General features: G+C 41.4%; 1 protein-coding gene across 2 annotated transcripts in view; it reads left to right on the top strand.

The window, feature by feature from the left end:
* Positions 1–2,100: 2,100 nt before the first annotated feature.
* The window catches only part of LOC106575987 (copine-8), a 152,329-nt gene continuing 136,242 nt past the window's right edge, over positions 2,101–18,187 (top strand). Inside the window, exon 1 of one of the 2 annotated variants that reach the window (XM_014152769.2) lies at positions 2,101–2,350. In XM_014152769.2, the coding sequence (XP_014008244.1) occupies positions 2,274–2,350 (77 nt within the window). In that variant the 5' untranslated portion in view covers positions 2,101–2,273. The remainder of the gene's footprint in view (positions 2,351–18,187) is intronic. The other variant, XM_014152770.2, reaches the window with a different exon arrangement.

Genomic DNA, 18,187 nt, shown 5'->3' with positions numbered 1-18,187 from the left:
ATAAAAATGTATTTTAAACAGCGGTTGACATGCTTCGAAGTACGGTAATGGAATATTTAGAAATTTTTGTCACGAAACGCGTCGGGCGCGTCACCCTTCTTTACACTTCGGATAGTGTCTTGAACGCACGAACAAAACAGAGGATATTTGAACCTAACTATGGATTATTTTGAACCAAACCAACATTTGTTATTGAAGTAGAAGTCCTGGGAGTGCATTCTGACGAAGAACAGCAAAGGTAATAACATTTTTCTTATAGTAAATCTGACTTTGGTGAGGGCTAAACTTGGTGGGTGTCTAAATAGCTAGCCCTGTGATGCCGGGCTATCTACTTAGAATATTGCAAAATGTGCTTTCACCGAAAAGCTATTTTAAAATCGGACATAGCGAGTGCATAGAGGAGTTCTGTATCTATAATTCTTAAAATAATTGTTATGTTTTTTGTGAACGTTTATCATTAGTAATTTAGTAAATTCACCGGAAGTTTGCGGGGGGTATGCTAGTTCTGAACGTCACATGCTAATGTAAAAAGCTGGTTTTTGATATAAATATGAACTTGATTGAACAAAACATGAATGTATTGTATAACATAATGTCCTAGGCGTGTCATCTGATGAAGATCATCAAAGGTTAGTGCTGCATTTAGCTGTGGTTTGGGTTTATGTGACATTATATGCTAGCTTGAAAAATGGGTGTCTGATTATTTCTGGCTGGGTACTCTGCTGACATAATCTAATGTTTTGCTTTCGTTGTAAAGCCTTTTTGAAATCGGACAGTGTGGTTAGATTAACGAGAGTCTTGTCTTTAAAATGGTGTAAAATAGTCATATGTTTGAGAAATTGAAGTAATAGCATTTCTAAGGTAGTTGAATAACGCGCCACAGGATTCCACTGGCTGTTACGTAGGTGGGACGATTTCGTCCCACCTTCCCTAGAGAAGTTAACTTACCACATATGCACTCACTGTATATAGACTTTTTGTTTTCTTTTGTTCTACAGTATTATTGACTGTATGTTTTGTTTATTCCATGTGTAACTCTGTGTTGTTGTATGTGTCAAATTGCTATGCTTAATCTTGGCCAAGTCGCAGTTGCAAATGAGAACTTGTTCTCAACTACCCTACCTGGTTAAATAAAGGTGAAATACAAATAATAAAAAAATAGGCAACAGTGCCATTTTTAATGCAACAGAATACACACTAAAAACGCATTATATTTCAATAGGTGCAATAATTTTGCTTTGATTACTTTGATTAGATTATGTGTTTGTGTCTTTTTCAAGTCAAATATACACTAGCCTACTCCCCTATCAACACAGTAAATAATATTGCCTACGTGCTTTCGACAATACGTTATCAACTCATTATCAACAAAAAGTAATTATTTTCAAATAAATCAAATTGGACTTATAAACACAGGAGGCCTAAATATTTCCTAATGATATCACAACTTAAATATAGCCTACTTACTCCTCAATTGGATCAAGGACATCTTGGTAGTTCTTTTCATCATCTCTAAGGAAAGTATCTTGAGCAGACACTCGAAAACCGCTTCTGCTGCTTGTAAAAAAAAATGTATGTCTGTGTCGTCGCCGAGCTTTCAAATACCGTGCCCGTTTCTCACTCTATGAACGGTCACTGCTATCCAGATTCCTTGGGACGTCCTGACGATAAACCCGAAACTAACACTAAACTTAACCATTTTACATTTATACTTGATAGAACTGGTAACAACACAGTCTGTGATTGGCTAACAACATTTAAATCTGCATACAGTGAGATAAAATAACATACCATGAGGTGTTGAGGGAAAGACAGATTACCTATAGATTGGACATAATCTTTTCTAGGCCATTAGTGATAACAGGAAACACACAAGTGTAGGCTACACTATAGTTCAAGTTGGCTACGTCAGAATATCTAATTGCATGGGAAAAATTGTAAGTTTCTAACATTTATGATTGAGATTTAATTAATATAAATATAAACTATGCACATTATTACTTCCATTAACATGCGACACAGGCTTCACCCGACGTCAGTAAGGCTTCATGTCATGTCAGGTGGTACGGTTGCCTAGGCTTATATATGTCTCTTATCACCCCCCATAGACGTCACTCCACCGCTAGTAGCCTACTCGGAGCATTCATCGTCGTTCCGTCCACATGCATTCGTTCTCGTTTCACTAAAGGAGGTGTAGTTTGCCCGATTGCTACTGCTAAAAGGGGTTGGACAAAAATATTTTCCATCTTGAACAATTACAATAGCTTCGCAACATGGCGTCAATAGGAGATTTCGACCCGCTCAATGCTTCCATCCCTGCCACCAAAGTTGAAATCACTGTGTCTTGCAGGTAAGAGAATGGCTTCAGTGTGACCCATTTTTTTCGGGGGTTGGTATGACTTTCACGGAAGCAGGATATGGTATGGGCAAATATTCGGGCTTTTATCTTCCGTTGTGGTTGTAGTAACATTTTGAAGAATGTTCAACCAACGGCACTGTTGATAATTACTTTAGGCTACATTGTATCTAGATAAGAGTGCGGTGTTCAAATTTCTCCTTTTGTTTTACTTTTGGGTGGAAAGTTTACAATCAACTTTGAACTATCATGTATTTAATACGCAGTAACCTGGCATTATTCCTGTTGGAGGACTGTCAATGGACGTCAACAGACTTGAATAGGCATAAACAACAATACCAACATTCCCTATCTTGCTACACTGCCATATGTTAGAAGATTGTTCTCACTGTATAATTTGACACTTGTTCTGACTCGTGGTTTGTTGTGGGCTGTCACTCACCGAACTGATCAGAAGCACACAAATACATTTACATTTGACGAAAGCTAAACTTTATGCCAGGGGTAGGTCAGTGATTTGATGTAGCCTATTCTAAGTGTGAGCTGGAATAGAAGGGTAGGCTAGATATAGTGGGTCGAGGGTGTATCACTAGCCCATTTTAAACCACCCTCTTTCTCTGGAGACTTGCCTTCCTGTTGCATAACGGCTCCCCAGTTCCTTCCCAACCTTATATAGGTAATGGGTCCTTTTAGAATAGTTCAACTGAGGGAATACTGGCCTCACTGGAATGGGAATCATAGTGTTGTCACTGGACTGTCACTTGTTATTTAATCAACTGATATTAAAGGAAAGACGACACACAAAGTGAGACTTTCTAACCACTCAATTTATTTTACCTTTTATTTAACTAGGCAAGTCAGTTATGAACCAATTCTTATTTACAATGACTGCCAAACCCGGGACGACGCTGGGCCAGTTGTGCACCGCCCTATGGGACTCACAATCACGGCCGGCTGTGATACAGCCTGGATAACACATGTCATATTGAAACAAAGTGTAGGCCTACTTCACAAGGAAATTCCCTTTAGATCTCTCTCAATTGACTCAATTTAATGAAAGGGGAATTATTTTCATGACAACCATACTGAACCAGTAGCTTAATTCTCTAGAGGAATCAATCCATTCAAATGTGTTATTTCTATCACCTCCAGGGAATAAGTCACATATTACCCCTTATGTGTCTGCCTCTGCAGAAGAGATGGAGGGTTGTGGCACTATATACATAAGGGATGTTAGGTAAATGCTGGTTCTGAGTCAAGCTCTGGTGCCTGCTGGGCATAGAGGGGGTCAGTAGGGAATGCCTTCACACTCATCACACCCCAGAGAGGAGGTGAGGTACCATGGTAACGCGGCCAGGTGTGTGTGCCTAAAAGGCTCTGATCTCTTGCTCTCTCTCTCACACACCACACGCACAAACAAGGCTCTGCTCTCTCTCTCTCAACACACACACACACACACACACACACACACACACACACACACACACACACTGTGTGTCTGATGAAGGGATAAGAGTCTCCCTCTTTCTCTCACTCATTCTAACTTAATTTCTTCTCTCTCTGCCCAGAGCTCCAATGGAGGCCCAGACTGTTAGTACAGATAACTCTCTCTCTTCCCTCCCTGCCTGCAGTCATCTGATATCATGTTTACATGTGGGTACTGTAGGCTACTGTAGGTGGATGGCTCTGCTGTGGTTAGGTTGGGCTATGCCTATTTACTGTCATTATGACACAGTACATTTCTGTGTGGACCAGAGTCCAGTCAATATGAATAAGGGGCTGGATTTCTCAGTACCCGTCGGATCGTCCTGGGGAAATTGATTCTTGGCTTGGTGTAATAAAGCGCACGAAAATCACATCAAATGTTATTTGTCGTGTTCGCCGAATACAACAGGTGTAGACCTTACCGTGAAATGCTTACTTACAAGCCCTTAACCAACAATGCAGTTTTAAGAAAATACCCCCCGAAAAAAGTAAGAGATAAGAATAACAAATAATTAAAGACCAGCAGTAAATAACAATTTACGAAACCTAACCGTTCCGTAAAGTATTTCATTGTACTAGCACTGTATTCCCAATTCAGTGATTGGTTCTACCTCTGTATGAGTTAGAATGTATGAATTGTTCAGCTATTGCATTATCTTGCTATTTCCGTACATGGTACATACAGTTGAAGTCGGAAGTTTGCATACACTTAGGTGGGAGTCATTAACTTCTCTAGGGCCTTCGGGACGAAATCGTCCCACCTACGTAACAGCCAGTGGAATCCTGTGGCGCGTTATTCAAATACCTTAGAAATGCTATTACTTCAATTTCTCAAACATATGACTATTTTACACCATTTTAAAGACAAGACTCTCGTTAATCTAACCACACTGTCCGATTTCAAAAAGGCTTTACAACGAAAGCAAAACATTAGATTATGTCAGCAGAGTACCCAGCCAGAAATAATCAGACACCCATTTTTCAAGCTAGCATATAATGTCACAAAAACCCAGAAGACAGCTAAATGCAGCACTAACCTTTGATGATCTTCATCAGATGACAACCCTAGGACATTATGTTATACAATACATGCATGTTTTGTTCAATCAAGTTCATATTTATATCAAAAACCAGCTTTTTACATTAGCATGTGACGTTCAGAACTAGCATACTAGCATACTAGCAAACTTCCGGTGAATTTACTAAAAATTTACTAAATTACTCACGATAAACGTTCACAAAAAGCATAACAATTATTTTAAGAATTATAGATACAGAACTCCTCTATGCACTCGATATGTTCGATTTTTAAAATAGCTTTTCGGTGAAAGCACATTTTGCAATATTCTCAGTAGATAGCCCGGCATCACAGGGCTAGCTATTTAGACACCCAGCAAGTTTAGCACTCACCAAAGTCCGATTTACTATAAGAAAAATGTTATTACCTTTGGTGTTCTTCGTCAGAATGCACTGCCAGGACTTCTACTTCAATAACAAATGTTGGTTTGGTCCCAAATAATCCATTGTTATATCCAAATAGCGGCGTTTTGTTCGTGCGTTCAAGACACTATCCGAAAGGGTAAAGAAGGGTGACGAGCATGGCGCATTTCGTGACAAAAAAATTCTAAATATTCCATTACCGTACTTCGAAGCATGTCAACCGCTGTTTAAAATCCATTTTTATGACATTTTTCTCGTAAAAAAGCGATAATATTCCGACCGGGAATCTGCATTTAGGTAAACAGTCGAAAGAAAATAAAGCATGGGGTCGACTCGGGCACGCGCCTAAGCCCATTGTCCTCTGATCGGCCACTTGCCAAAAGCGTAAATGTGTTTCAGCCTGGGGCTGCCTCGATATCATTCAGCTTTTTCCCGGGCTCTGAGAGCCTATGGGAGCCGTAGGAAGTGTCACGTTACAGCAAAGATCCTCAGTCTTCAATAAAAAGAGCCAAGATGAACAACAACTTGTCAGACAGGCCACTTCCTGTTCAGAATCCTGTCAGGTTTTTGCCTGCCATATGAGTTCTGTTATACACAGACACCATTCAAACAGTTTTAGAAACTTTAGGGTGTTTTCTATGCAAAGCCAATAATTATATGCATATTCTAGTTACTGGGCAGGAGTAGTAACCAGATTAAACCGGGTACGTTTTTTTTATCCGGCCGTGTCAATACTGCCCCCTACCCCCAACAGGTTAACTCATTTTTCAACCACTCCACAAATTTCTTGTTAACAAACTATAGTTTTGGCAAGTCGGTTAGGACATTTACTTTGTGCATGACACAAGTAATTTTTCCAACAATTGTTTACAGGCAGATTATTTCACTGTATCACAATTCCAGTGGGTCAGAAGTTTACATACACTAAGTTGACTGTGCCTTTAAACAGCTTGGAAAATTCCAAAAATGATGTCATGGCTTTAGAAGCTTCTGATAGGCTAATTGGCATCATTTGAGTCAATTGGAGGTGTGCCTGTGGATGTATTTTAAGGCCTACCTTCAAACTCAGTGCCTCTTTGCTTGACATGAGAAAATCAAAAGAAATCAGCCAAGACTTAAAAAAAAACAATTGTAGACCTCCACAAGTCTGGTTCATCCTTGGGAGCAATTTCTAAACAACTGAAGATACCACGTTCATCTGTACAAACAATAGTACGCAAGTATAAACACCATGGGACCACGCAGCCGTCATACCGCTCAGGAAGGAGACGCGTTCTGTCTCCTAGAGATGAACATAGTTTGGTGCGAAAAGTGCAAATCAATCCCAGAACAACAGCAAAGGACCTTGTGAAGATGCTGGAGGAAACACGTACAAAAGTATCTATATCCACAGTAAAACGAGTCCTATGTCGACAAAACCTGAAAGGCCGCTCAGCAAGGAAGAAGCCACTGCTCCAAAACCGCCAAAAGAAGCCAGACTATGGTTTGCAACTGCACATGGGGACAAAGATCGTACTTTTTGGAGAAATGTCCTTTGGTCTGATGAAACAAATAGAACTGTTTGGCCATAATGACCATCGTGGTCCCGTGTGGCTCAGTTGGTAGAGCATGGTGTTTGCAACGCCAGGGTTGTGGGTTCGATTCCCACAGGGGGACCAGTAGGAGGAAGAAAAAATTTTTATGAAATGTATGCATTCACTACTGTAAGTCGCTCTGGATAAGAGCGTCTGCTAAATGACTAAAATGTTAAAAAAAAATGTAAATGTTTGTAGGAAAAAGGGGGACGCTTGCAAGCCGAAGAACACCATCCCAAACGTGAAGCACACTATCATGTTGTGGGGGTACTTTGCTGCAGGAGGGACTGGTGCACTTCACAAAATAGATGCCATCATGAGGAAGGAAAATTATGTGGATATATTGAAGCAACATCTGAAGACATCAGTCAGGAAGTTAAAGCTTGGTCGCAAATGGGTCTTCCAAATGAACAATGACCCCAAGCATCATTCCAAAGCTGTGGCAAAATGGCTTATTAAGGACAATAAAGTCAAGGTATTGGAGTGGCCATCACAAAGCCCTGACCTCAATCCTATAGAACATTTGTGCGCAGAACTGAAAAAGTGTGTGAGGAAGGAGACCTACAAACCTTACTCAGTTACACCAGCTCTGTCAGGAGGAATGGGCCAATATTCACCCAACGTATTGTGGGAAGCTTGTGGAAGGCTACCCAAAGCGTTTGACCCAAGTTTAACAATTAATGCTACCAAATACTAATTGAGTGTATGTAAACGTCTGACCCACTGGGAATGCGATGAAATAAATACAAGCTGAAATAAATACAAGCTGAAATAAATAATTCTCTCTACTATTATTCTGACATTTCGCATTCTAAAAATAAAGTGGTGATCCTAACTGACCTAATACAGTGAATTTGTACTAGGATTAAATGAAAAACTGAGTTTTAAATTTATTTCGCTCAGGTGTATGTAAACTTCTGACTTCAACTGTGCATCTGATTTGTTGTGTCTGGCTGGTTCTCTGTGATACTGTAGTTATTGTGTGGTTCCCTGTTGTATAGGGGAACATCACTCGTGTGGTGTCTGGCTGTGCTTATGGTAATCTGTGGTGTCTGGTTTTCTCAGTGCTTGTTCAGGGATGTGTCTAATCAGTGATAAGCTCTGACACCTGTGCTCCTAAGGCCTCATTACCTCTCTGATTGAAGAGGAGGGCAGAGGGGCACCACAGGGACCAGTGGTACCATGACATGTTAGGGTACATAGCGGGGCCCAATCTCCCCTTTTCTCACACCTCTCTCTCGCTTGTTCCTTTCTTTCCCTCTTTTTCCTGGATACCTGTCAATGTGTCTGTCCCCTCTCCCTTTCATCTCTCCCCTTCCTCCCTCTTTCCCCCTCTCTCCTGGTATTTTCTCTCCCTGTCAGCGTGCACCTGAATCTGACAGCGTCCTTAGATGTCAGATCTTCCTCCCCATCTTGTCTCTGTGGGACTGCCACTCCTCTTATCAACACAACTGTCACCAATTGGCTGACTTAATGACAGCCACTATTATCAATCCAAAAGTTTTGTGGTAGTTTTTTCTTATGTCTCTGTGTGCAGTTAGAAGGAAGTTGACAACTAGAGTTAGCGGAATTGCTAAGTAGCGTTAGCACAATGACTGGCTTGCAAAACTACCTCTAACTTCCTTCATACTGGACGCAGAGGCATAAAACATATTTAAGTATCCGTTATTTCTCTTTTTTACAGGAGCACTGGCCCAGCAAGCTTTCCCTGACTCTGGATTAGATTTGCAGATTTATAATTAAACATGTTTTATTGACATTTTGGTATTTGGAGAACACAACGTGGGTTTCCTATCCCTGTGGTTGTGCTCTGTTTCAGCCCAAAACAAACTAACTCCCTCAAACAACAGTCTTGTAGTGGAGGGTAAGCATTGAGAAATAGTCAGGCATGGTCAACCTGAAATGAACTCAAAAATGGTATCCACAAGTTCATCTGACTCTGGGGAAGTAGATAAAGGGCTTCATTACTAGACTTTGGACAGAAACCCTTCCCTCACCCCACTTTCCTCTCAAATTCATATTTTAACCAATGTCAGTTGGGTTACTTCATACAGTTAAAATATTTCTCCTCTGGCTGTTGGAACAACATTTATTTCTCTCTCCTCTCTAAAGGCTTGGCAGCCCTCCTGTCTGCTTTGTTTATGGAACTGAATGATGGCCTATAATTTGAAATGGAAAGTAAGATTGAGAGTGGAAACATGGCTCTAGCTGTGGGTCGCCTTGGACATCTTTCAGGTGACAGTCACAGGGTTTATTGATGATGGCCAGTTTGGGGCCTGGATGATGTCAGATATTCATTAGCTAAGGGACCGTTTGAAAGTTACTTGGGGGGGGGGGGGCATAAACTCAACCAGTCACAATGTTTTAGTCTGATTAGGCTACTTCATATGTCTCCTGTCGGCCTTTTTTATGTGAGTAAAGTACATGTCGGATAACAACTATCGCGATATCAGGGGAAAGCATGCCATTTTATTAGGCTACAGATGAACTTCACAGGGTGGTCTTATTCTGATGACATGATGATCGATGCTTGGCTGCAGTTTGACAAATCATTTATTTGCGCTTTTGTCCATAATAATCTCATGTAGGCTATACCCGCACTGTATCTGCCAGGTGTTGGCTAAAGCGCACGTGCCAAGACCAGAGTGGGCACATGCACTACACCTAAACACATTTCTTTGTGGCAAAACCATCAGTTGGCCTAGAGTTGAAAATGTGGTGGAAACCCATTTGTTTTATTGAAACAAAGTGTAGGCCTACTTCACAAGGAAATTCTCTTTAGATCTCTCACAATGGACTCAATTGAATAAAAGGGAAATAAATGAATTTCATAACAAACACACACAATAACTAGTTACTCAATATCTGACCATTCCATTCTGAACCATTAGCTTAATTTTCTAGAGGAATCAATCCATTCAAATGTGTTATTTCTATCACCTCCAGGGAATAAGTCACATATTACCCCTTATGTGTCTGCCTCTGCAGAAGAGATGGAGGGTTGTGGCATGTTAGGTAAATGCTGGTTCTGAGTCACACTCTGGTGCATGCGGGGCATGGAGGGGGTCTGTAGGGAAACCCATTTATTTTTGTATTCAGTACATGGGAATTTAACTTCTAAAGTAATTTTTATGTGCACTACATATTTAGTCAATTTGATGGAAACACAACTCTGATGGGAAAATATGCATTTTTGCATGTAAATCTGTCACCAATTGGATGGAAACCTTGCTATAGTCCAGTGTCACTTTGCTTATGCCTGCACATCATGGTTCATCAGCAACCCCAAACATCTAAAGACTGAGCTACAGACCAGCCAAAACAAGCTTGTAGGAAGTGTACTTAAACTCCGCCCCTCATAGCCATCGTAGCTGCTTAAAATGAGTATCTGTAGAAAAAATTGTGTTATTATTTCAACTTGGTCTGGTCCACAGAATTATCACTGACTTAGCCCCCAGGTACCTATCCAACTGTTTTTCTATTTGTTAGAGATGTCCACCAGCATAATGTCAGACTCTCTAATATTCACTGTTAGACTATTATAATTCAATCTGGTGAGAACACATTTTTATATACCGGCCCTGTTGAGTGGAAAAAAACTACCACAGCAACTCAATACCATATCCACTTTTAAAAAGCATGTCAAAAGCTGGCTAATGTGTGAACAGTAGAACCTTTTTTTGTCTATCTCTATAATGTGTCTTTATCTACAGTGCATTGGGAAACTATTCAGACCCCTTTTTCCAAACATTTTTTACGTTACAGCCTTATTCCTAAATTGCTTAAATAGTTTCCCCCCCCTCAAATCTAGACATAATAACCCGTAATGACAAAGCAAAAACAGGTTTGTATACATTTTTGCAAATGTATTAAACATAAAAAAACGATCATATTTACATAAGTATTCAGACCCTTTACTCAGTACTTTGTTGAAGCATCTCTTGGCAGCGATTACAGCCTTGAGTCTTCTTGAATATCTCCCAGTCCCTGCTGCTGAAAAATATCCCCACAGCATGATGCTGCCAACACCATGCTTCACTGTAGGGATGGTGTCAGGTTTCCTCCAGATGTTACACTTGGCATTCAGGTCAACGAGTTCAATCTTGGTTTCATCAGACCAGAGAATCTTCTCTTTCATGGTCTGAGAGTCCTTTGGGTGCCTTTTGGCACGCTCCAAGCGGGCTGTCATGTGCCTTTTACTGAGGAGTGGCTTCTGTCTGGCCACTGTACCATAAAGGCCTGATTTGGTGGAGTGCTGCAGAGATGGTTGTCCTTCTGGAAGGTTTTCCCATCTCCACAGAGGAGCTCTGTCAGAGTGACCATTGAGTTCTTGGTCACCTCCCTGACCAAGGGTTTCTCCCCCGATTGCGCAGTTTGGCCGGGCGACCAGCTCTAGGAAGAGTTTTGGGGATTTCAAACTAATTCCATTTAAGAATGAATGAAGGCCAAAGTGTTCTTGGGGAACCTTCAATTCCTCAGATTTTATTTTGGCACCCTTCCCCAGATCTGTGACTTGACACAATCCTGTCTCGGAGCCTACGGACAATTCCTTCGACCTCAAATGTATTTATATAGCCCTTCTTACATCAGCTGATATCTCAAAGTGCTGTACAGAAACCCAGCCTAAAATCCCAAACAGCAAGCAATGCAGGTGTAGAAGCACGGTGGCTAGGAAAAACTCCCTAGAATGGCCAGAACCTAGGAAGAAACCTAGAGAGGAACTAGGCTATGAGGGGTGGCCAGTCCTCTTCTGGCTGTGCCGGGTTGAGATTAACAGCACATGGCCAAGTTGTTCAAATGTTCATAAATGACCAGCATGGTCAAATAATAATAATCATAGTTGTCGAGGGTGCAACAAGTCAGCAACTCAAGAGTAAGTGTCAGTTGGCTTTTTCATAGCCGATCTTTGAGAGTATATCTACAGCTCCTGCTGTCTCCAGAGAGTTGAAAACAGCAGGTCTGGGACAGGTAGCACGTCCGGTGAACAGGTCAGGGTTCCATAGCCGCAGGCAGAACAGTTGAAACTGGAGCAGCAGCACGGCCAGGTGTGAGAGTGTGAGAGTGAGAGAGAGCCCAGCCCCCAACGCATAAATACAGGAGGGGAAACCCCGGACAGGGCCAAACAGGTAGGATATAACCCCACCCACTTTGCCAAAGCACAGCCCCCACACCACTGGAGGGATATCGCCAACCAGCAAATTACCATCCTGAGACAAGGCCGAGTATAGCCCACAAAGATCTCCGCCACGGCACAACCCAAGGGGGGGGGGGGGTGCTAACCCAGACAGGAAGACCACGTCAGTGACTCAAGTGACGCACCCCTCCCAGGGACGGCATGACTTGGTTTTTGCTCTGACATCCAATGTCAACAGTGGGACCTTACATAGACAGGTGTGTGTGCCTTTCCAAATCATGTGTCCAGTCAATTGAATTTACCACAGGTGGACTCCAATCAAGTTGTACAAACATCTCAAGGATGATCAATGGAAACAGGATGCACCTGAGCTCAAATTTGATTCTCATAGCAAAGGGTCTGAATACATATGTAAATAAGGTATTTCTGCTTTTTATTTTTAATACATTTACAAAATGTCTAAACCTGTTTTTTTACTTTGTCATTATGGGGTATTGTGTGTAGATTGAGGAACGTTTTATTTAATCCATTTTAGAATAAGACTAAAATAACAAAATGTGGAAAAAAGGGGTCTGAATACTTTCTGAATGCACTGTATGTAATTGTATATGTACTTATGTGCAAAAAAGGACCACAGTTGAAATAAGTCCCTGAGTTTATTGTGCAATCACGGTCACTTTTTAAAATCTTTGTACTGTGTGTGCGTGTGTGTTTACATACACTTTAGTTTACATACAGTGGGGGGAAAAGTATTTGATCCCCTGCTGATTTTCTACATTTGCCCACTGACAAAAAAAGGATCAGTCTATAATTCTAATGGTAGGTTTATTTGAACAGTGAGAGACAGAATAACAAAAATATCCAGAAAAACGCATATCAAAAATGTTATAAATTGATTTGCATTTTAATGAGGGAAATAAATATTTGACCCCCTCTCAATCAGAAGGATTTCTGGCTCCCAGGTGTCTTTTATACAGGTAACGAGCTGAGATTAGGAGCACACTCTTAAAGGGAGTGCTCCTAACCGCAGCTTGTTACTTGTAAAAAAGACACCTGTCCACAGAAGCAATCAATCAATCAGATTCCAAGCTCTCCACCATAGCCAAGACCAAAGAGCTCTCCAAGGATGTCAGGGACAAGATTGTAGACCTACACAAGGCTGGAATGGGCTACAAGACCATCGCCAAGCAGCTTGGTGAGAAGGTGACATCATTTGGTGCGATTATTTGCAAATGGAAGAAACACAAAAGAACTGTCAATATCCCTCGGCCTGGGGCTCCATGCAAGATCTCACCTCGTGGAGTTGCAATGATCATGAGAACGGTGAGGAATCAGCCCAGAACTACACGGGAGGATCTTGTCATTGATCTCAAGGCAGCTGGGACCATAGTCACCAAGAAAACAATTGGTAACACACTACGCCGTGAAGGACTGAAACCCTGCAGCGCCCGCAAGGTCACCCTGCTCAAGAATACATATACATGCCTGTCTGAAGTTTGCCAATGAACATCTGAATGATTCAGAGGACAACTGGGTGAAATTGTTGTGGTCAGATGAGACTAAAATGGAGCTCTTTGACATCAACTCAACTCACTGTGTTTGGAGGAGGAGGAATGCTGCCTATGACCCCAAGAACACCATCTCCACCGTCAAACATGGAGGTGGAAACATTATGCTTCGGGGGTGTTTTTCTGCTAAGGGGACAGGACAACTTCACCGCATCAAAGGGACGATGGACGGGGCCATGTACCGTCAAATCTTGGGTGAAAACCTCCTTCCCTCAGCCAGGGCATTGAAAATGTTTCGTGGATGGGTATTCCAGCATGACAATGACCCAAAACACACGGCCAAAGCAACAAAGGAGTGGCTCAAGAAGAAGCACATTAAGCTCCTGGAGTGGCCTAGCCAGTCTCCAGACCTTAATCCCATAGAAAATCTGTGGAGGGAGCTGAAGGTTCGAGTTGCCAAACGTCAGCCTCGAAACCTTCATGACTTGGAGAAGATCTGCAAAGAGGAGTGGGACAAAATCCCTCCTGAGATGTGTGCAAACCTGGTGGCCAACTACAAGAAACGTCTGACATCTGTGATTGCCAACAAGGGTTTTGCCACCAAGTACTAAGTCATGTTTTGCAGAGGGGTCAAATACTTATTTCCCTCATTAAAATGCAAATCATTTTATAACCTTTTTGACATGCGTTTTTCTGGATTTTTTTTGGTTGTTATTCTGTCTCTCACTGTTCAAATAAACCTACTATTAAAATTATAGACTGATCATTTCTTTGTAAGTGGGCAAACGTACAAAATCAGCAGGGGATCAAATACTTTTTTCCCTCACTGTACACCTTAGCCAAATACATTTTAAACTCGGTTTTTCACAATTCCTGACATTTAATCCTAGTAAAAATCCCCTGTCTTAGGTCAGTTAGGATCACCACTTTTATTTTAAGAATGTGAAATGTCAGAATAATAGTAGAGATATATTTCAGCTTTAATTTCTTTCATCACATTCCCAGTGGGTCAGAAGTTTACATACACTCAATTAGTATTTGGTAGCATTGCCTTTAAATTGTTTAACTTGGGTCAAAAGTTTCGGGTAGCCTTCCACAAGCTTCCCGCAATAAGTTGGGTGAATTTTGGCCCATTCCTCCTGACAGAGCTGGTGTAACTGAGTCAGGTTTGTCGGCCTCCTTGCTCTCAAACGCTTTTTCAGTTCTGTGCACAAATTTTCTATAGGATTGAGGTTAGGGCTTTGTGATGGCAACTCCAATACCTTGACTTTGTTGTCCTTAAGCCATTTTGCCACAACTTTGGAATTATACTTGGGGTCATTGTCCATTTGGAAGACCCATCTGCCACCCCTGTGCTTCACGGTTGGGATGGTGTTCATCGGCTTGCAAGCCTCCCCCTTGTGTTTATACTCGCGTACTATTGTTTGTTCAGATGAACGTGGTACCTTCAGGCGTTTGGAAATTGCTCCCAATTTTATTTTCCTGAGGTGTTGGCTGATTTTTTGTTTTGATTTTCCTATGATGTCAAGCAAAGAAGCACCGAGTTTGAAGGTAGGCCTTGAAATACACTGCGTGCACAATTATTAGGCAAGTGAGTATGCTGATCTTATCATTGTTTCTATTCACATTTACGAACTCCAAACCATATAAACTTGAAAGCTTATTGGATTTAATCATTTTCAGGTGATATGTATTTGTGTAATGAGGGAGGGTGTGGCGAAAGTGAATAACACCTTGTATCAAGGTGTGCATAATTATTAGGCAGCCTCATTACCTCAGGTAAAATGGGCCAAAAAAGAAATTTAACTAACACTGAAAAGCCAAAAATACCTTTCAGACAGATGTGACACTCTTTAAATAGCTAAACTATTTAGGTGTGACCACCGGACATTCAAACATTTTGTTGTGAATAGTCAACTGGGGCGCTAAACACGCATGGGGAAGGTAAAGGCGCAAATTAACTTCAAAAGTCTTGAGAAGAATTAAACGTCAAACTACCAGGAACCCATTATCCTCCAGTGCCACCGTATTCCAGAACTGCAACCTACCTGGAGTGTTCAGAAGTACAAGGTGTCAAGTGCTCAGAGACATGGCCAAGGTCAAGAAGACTGAAACAAGACCACCACTGAATAAGATTCACAAGTTGAAGTGTCAAGATTGGGCAAAGAAATACCTGAAGACAGATTTTTCAAAGGTTTTATGGACAGATGAAATGAAAGTGACTCATGATGGACCAAATGGATGGGCCCGTGGCTGGATCAGTATTGGACACAGGGCACCACTTTGAGTCAGGTGCCAGCAAGGTGAAGGAGGGGTACTGGTATGGGCTGCTATCATTGAGGATGAGGTAGTTGGACCTTTTCGGGTTGAAGATGGACTGAAACTCAACTCCCAAACCTACTGCCAGTTTCTGGAAGATTCTTTCGTCAAACAGTGGTAGAGGAAGAAGTCCTCAGCATTCTAGAAGGCCATGATCTTTATGCAGGACAATGCTCCATCACATGCATCCAAGTACTCCACTGCTTGGCTAGCCAGCAAGGGCCTCAAAGATGCCTGAATAATGACCTGGCCCCCTTCCTCACCTGACTTAAATCCTATTTGAACTTGTGGGCCCTTCTTAAACATGAGATTTACAGTGAGGGAAGACGATACAGCATTTGGGAGGCTGTGGTTGCTGCTTCAGCGAAAATTGATCGTGAACAGATCAAGAAACTGACAGACTCCATGGATGGAAGGCTCATGGCAGTTATTGAAAATAAGATTGGCTATATTGGTCACTGAATATTTTTGAAAGGCCAGAAATGTTATATAATTGTCATTTTGTTACTTATCTGTTACACTTACTCTAAAAATTTAGAATAAACAAGTGAGTTGAGAGAATTTTTGTAATTTAGTTGCCTAATAATTGTGCACACTTATTTCCCTGAGAAAGACAACTCACTTTTCCTTTGTTAAACATTCAGGTTTGAGGTTCAATAACATTTTGGATTGACTGAGAGCATTGTGTTTGTTCAACAATAAAATTAATCCAGAGAATACAATTTGCCTAATAATTGTGCACGCAGTGTACATCCACAGGTACACCCCTCCAATTGACTCAAATGATGTCAATTAGCCTATCAGAAGCTTCTAAAGCCATGACATAATTCCAGAAAATGTTCTAAGCTGTTTAAAGGCACAGTCAACTTAGTGTATGTAAACTTCTGACCCACTGGAATTGTGATACAGTGAAATAATTTGTCTGTAAACAATTGTTGGAAAAATTACTTGTCATGCACAAAGTAGATGTCCTAACCGACTTGCCAAAACTATAGTTTGTTAACAAGAAATTTGTGGCGTGGTCGTAAAACGAGTTTTAATTACTCCAACCTAAGTGTATGCAAACTTAAACCTCAATCCAACCTGTGCAGAGGCCATTTTGATGGAAAGAGACATTTGTTAGAAAACACCAACAATTTTAATGACATTCGGAGATTGCCAAGCCTTCGAGACTGGGTAGGGCTACAAGATAGGGAGGGATACATTTTCTGTTGGTCGAGATTGACAGTCTATTTATTGTGGTGTTGAAAATGCAAACCGTGATATTGAAGCTCCTGAAGTCGGTATATTTTGTTTATTGGTTGTGTGGTACTTTGGCACAGAAACCTGTTGGTGGAAAATGTGTTGCATATACAGTATTTGATATAATTCTACATATGGCATCAATGCTGAACATCTGATTTTCCCCCTAGCTGATCACTGTCTGCAGCCTGCTCTGATCGTAGTGTAGGCCTAATGAAACAGGCAGGGAGAGTGAGCTCATCCGTGGTGGTCAGCAAACCCTCAACCTTCTGGCCCTGCTAGGCATCGCCTGTGCCACAAAAGCATGCTGGAGTGGCAAAGTTGATATCCACATTTATTTACACAGGGTCGCTACAGCTATTGTTATTTGTGGTTGTAAACATTACAAGTACAAGGGGAGGGTAATATGAAAAATGTTTTTATGAACTGTCCCTAATTCACTATAATTCTGTCTCAAGGGCAATGCCATTGGTTGAATGCTCAGGGTGCATCTTAATATTCTAAAGTGTCATCCTGTCCTTGACTCTTTTTATTTGTTTGCACTAAATTGAGAAGACAGGATTGGAGAGACCAGAATGGAGGAAGCAAAGTGTGTGAGCTAAGTTACTCACTTTAGACCTGTCCTGGACACACAGATCACCATGGACAAAGGAATGGGAGGCAACGAGGAACCTGGATCACATGGTAGTGGATGATTTGACCATACCAGGTGATGGCAGGCGGAGCATTCCAATAGCCATGCATGCTCGCAGGCATAAAACATGTGCACAACACACACAGACCCACATGCATGCACAAACACACACACACACACACACACACACATTTTTTATTGGCTCCAACCCAACAGTCACAAGTGATAAGAGTGAATCGTCTTTATTATCTCCAACAAACTTTCAGAAAAGGAACTATCTTACACCTGAGCTGGAGATGGGCTATTAGCCTAGAAATTATAGATCCAGATCTGTCTGTTTTTATGACAGAAACCCAACAACATTCAATTAGTTCCTCTATTGTCTTGAAGGTTATTTTTGGTGCTTTGGTTCTCTCTTTGACTCTAGGAAGGTATTGCCCTTTTAGACCCATAAAGATCAGCTAATGGCTTGTATTGGAGAAGTGACAAAAGTGT

Source organism: Salmo salar, chromosome ssa17, assembly GCF_905237065.1.
Source record: "Salmo salar chromosome ssa17, Ssal_v3.1, whole genome shotgun sequence".
Taxonomy (NCBI): domain Eukaryota; kingdom Metazoa; phylum Chordata; class Actinopteri; order Salmoniformes; family Salmonidae; genus Salmo; species Salmo salar.
Note: the sequence above shows the minus strand (reverse complement) of the source record. Positions and strands in the feature narration are given on the sequence as shown.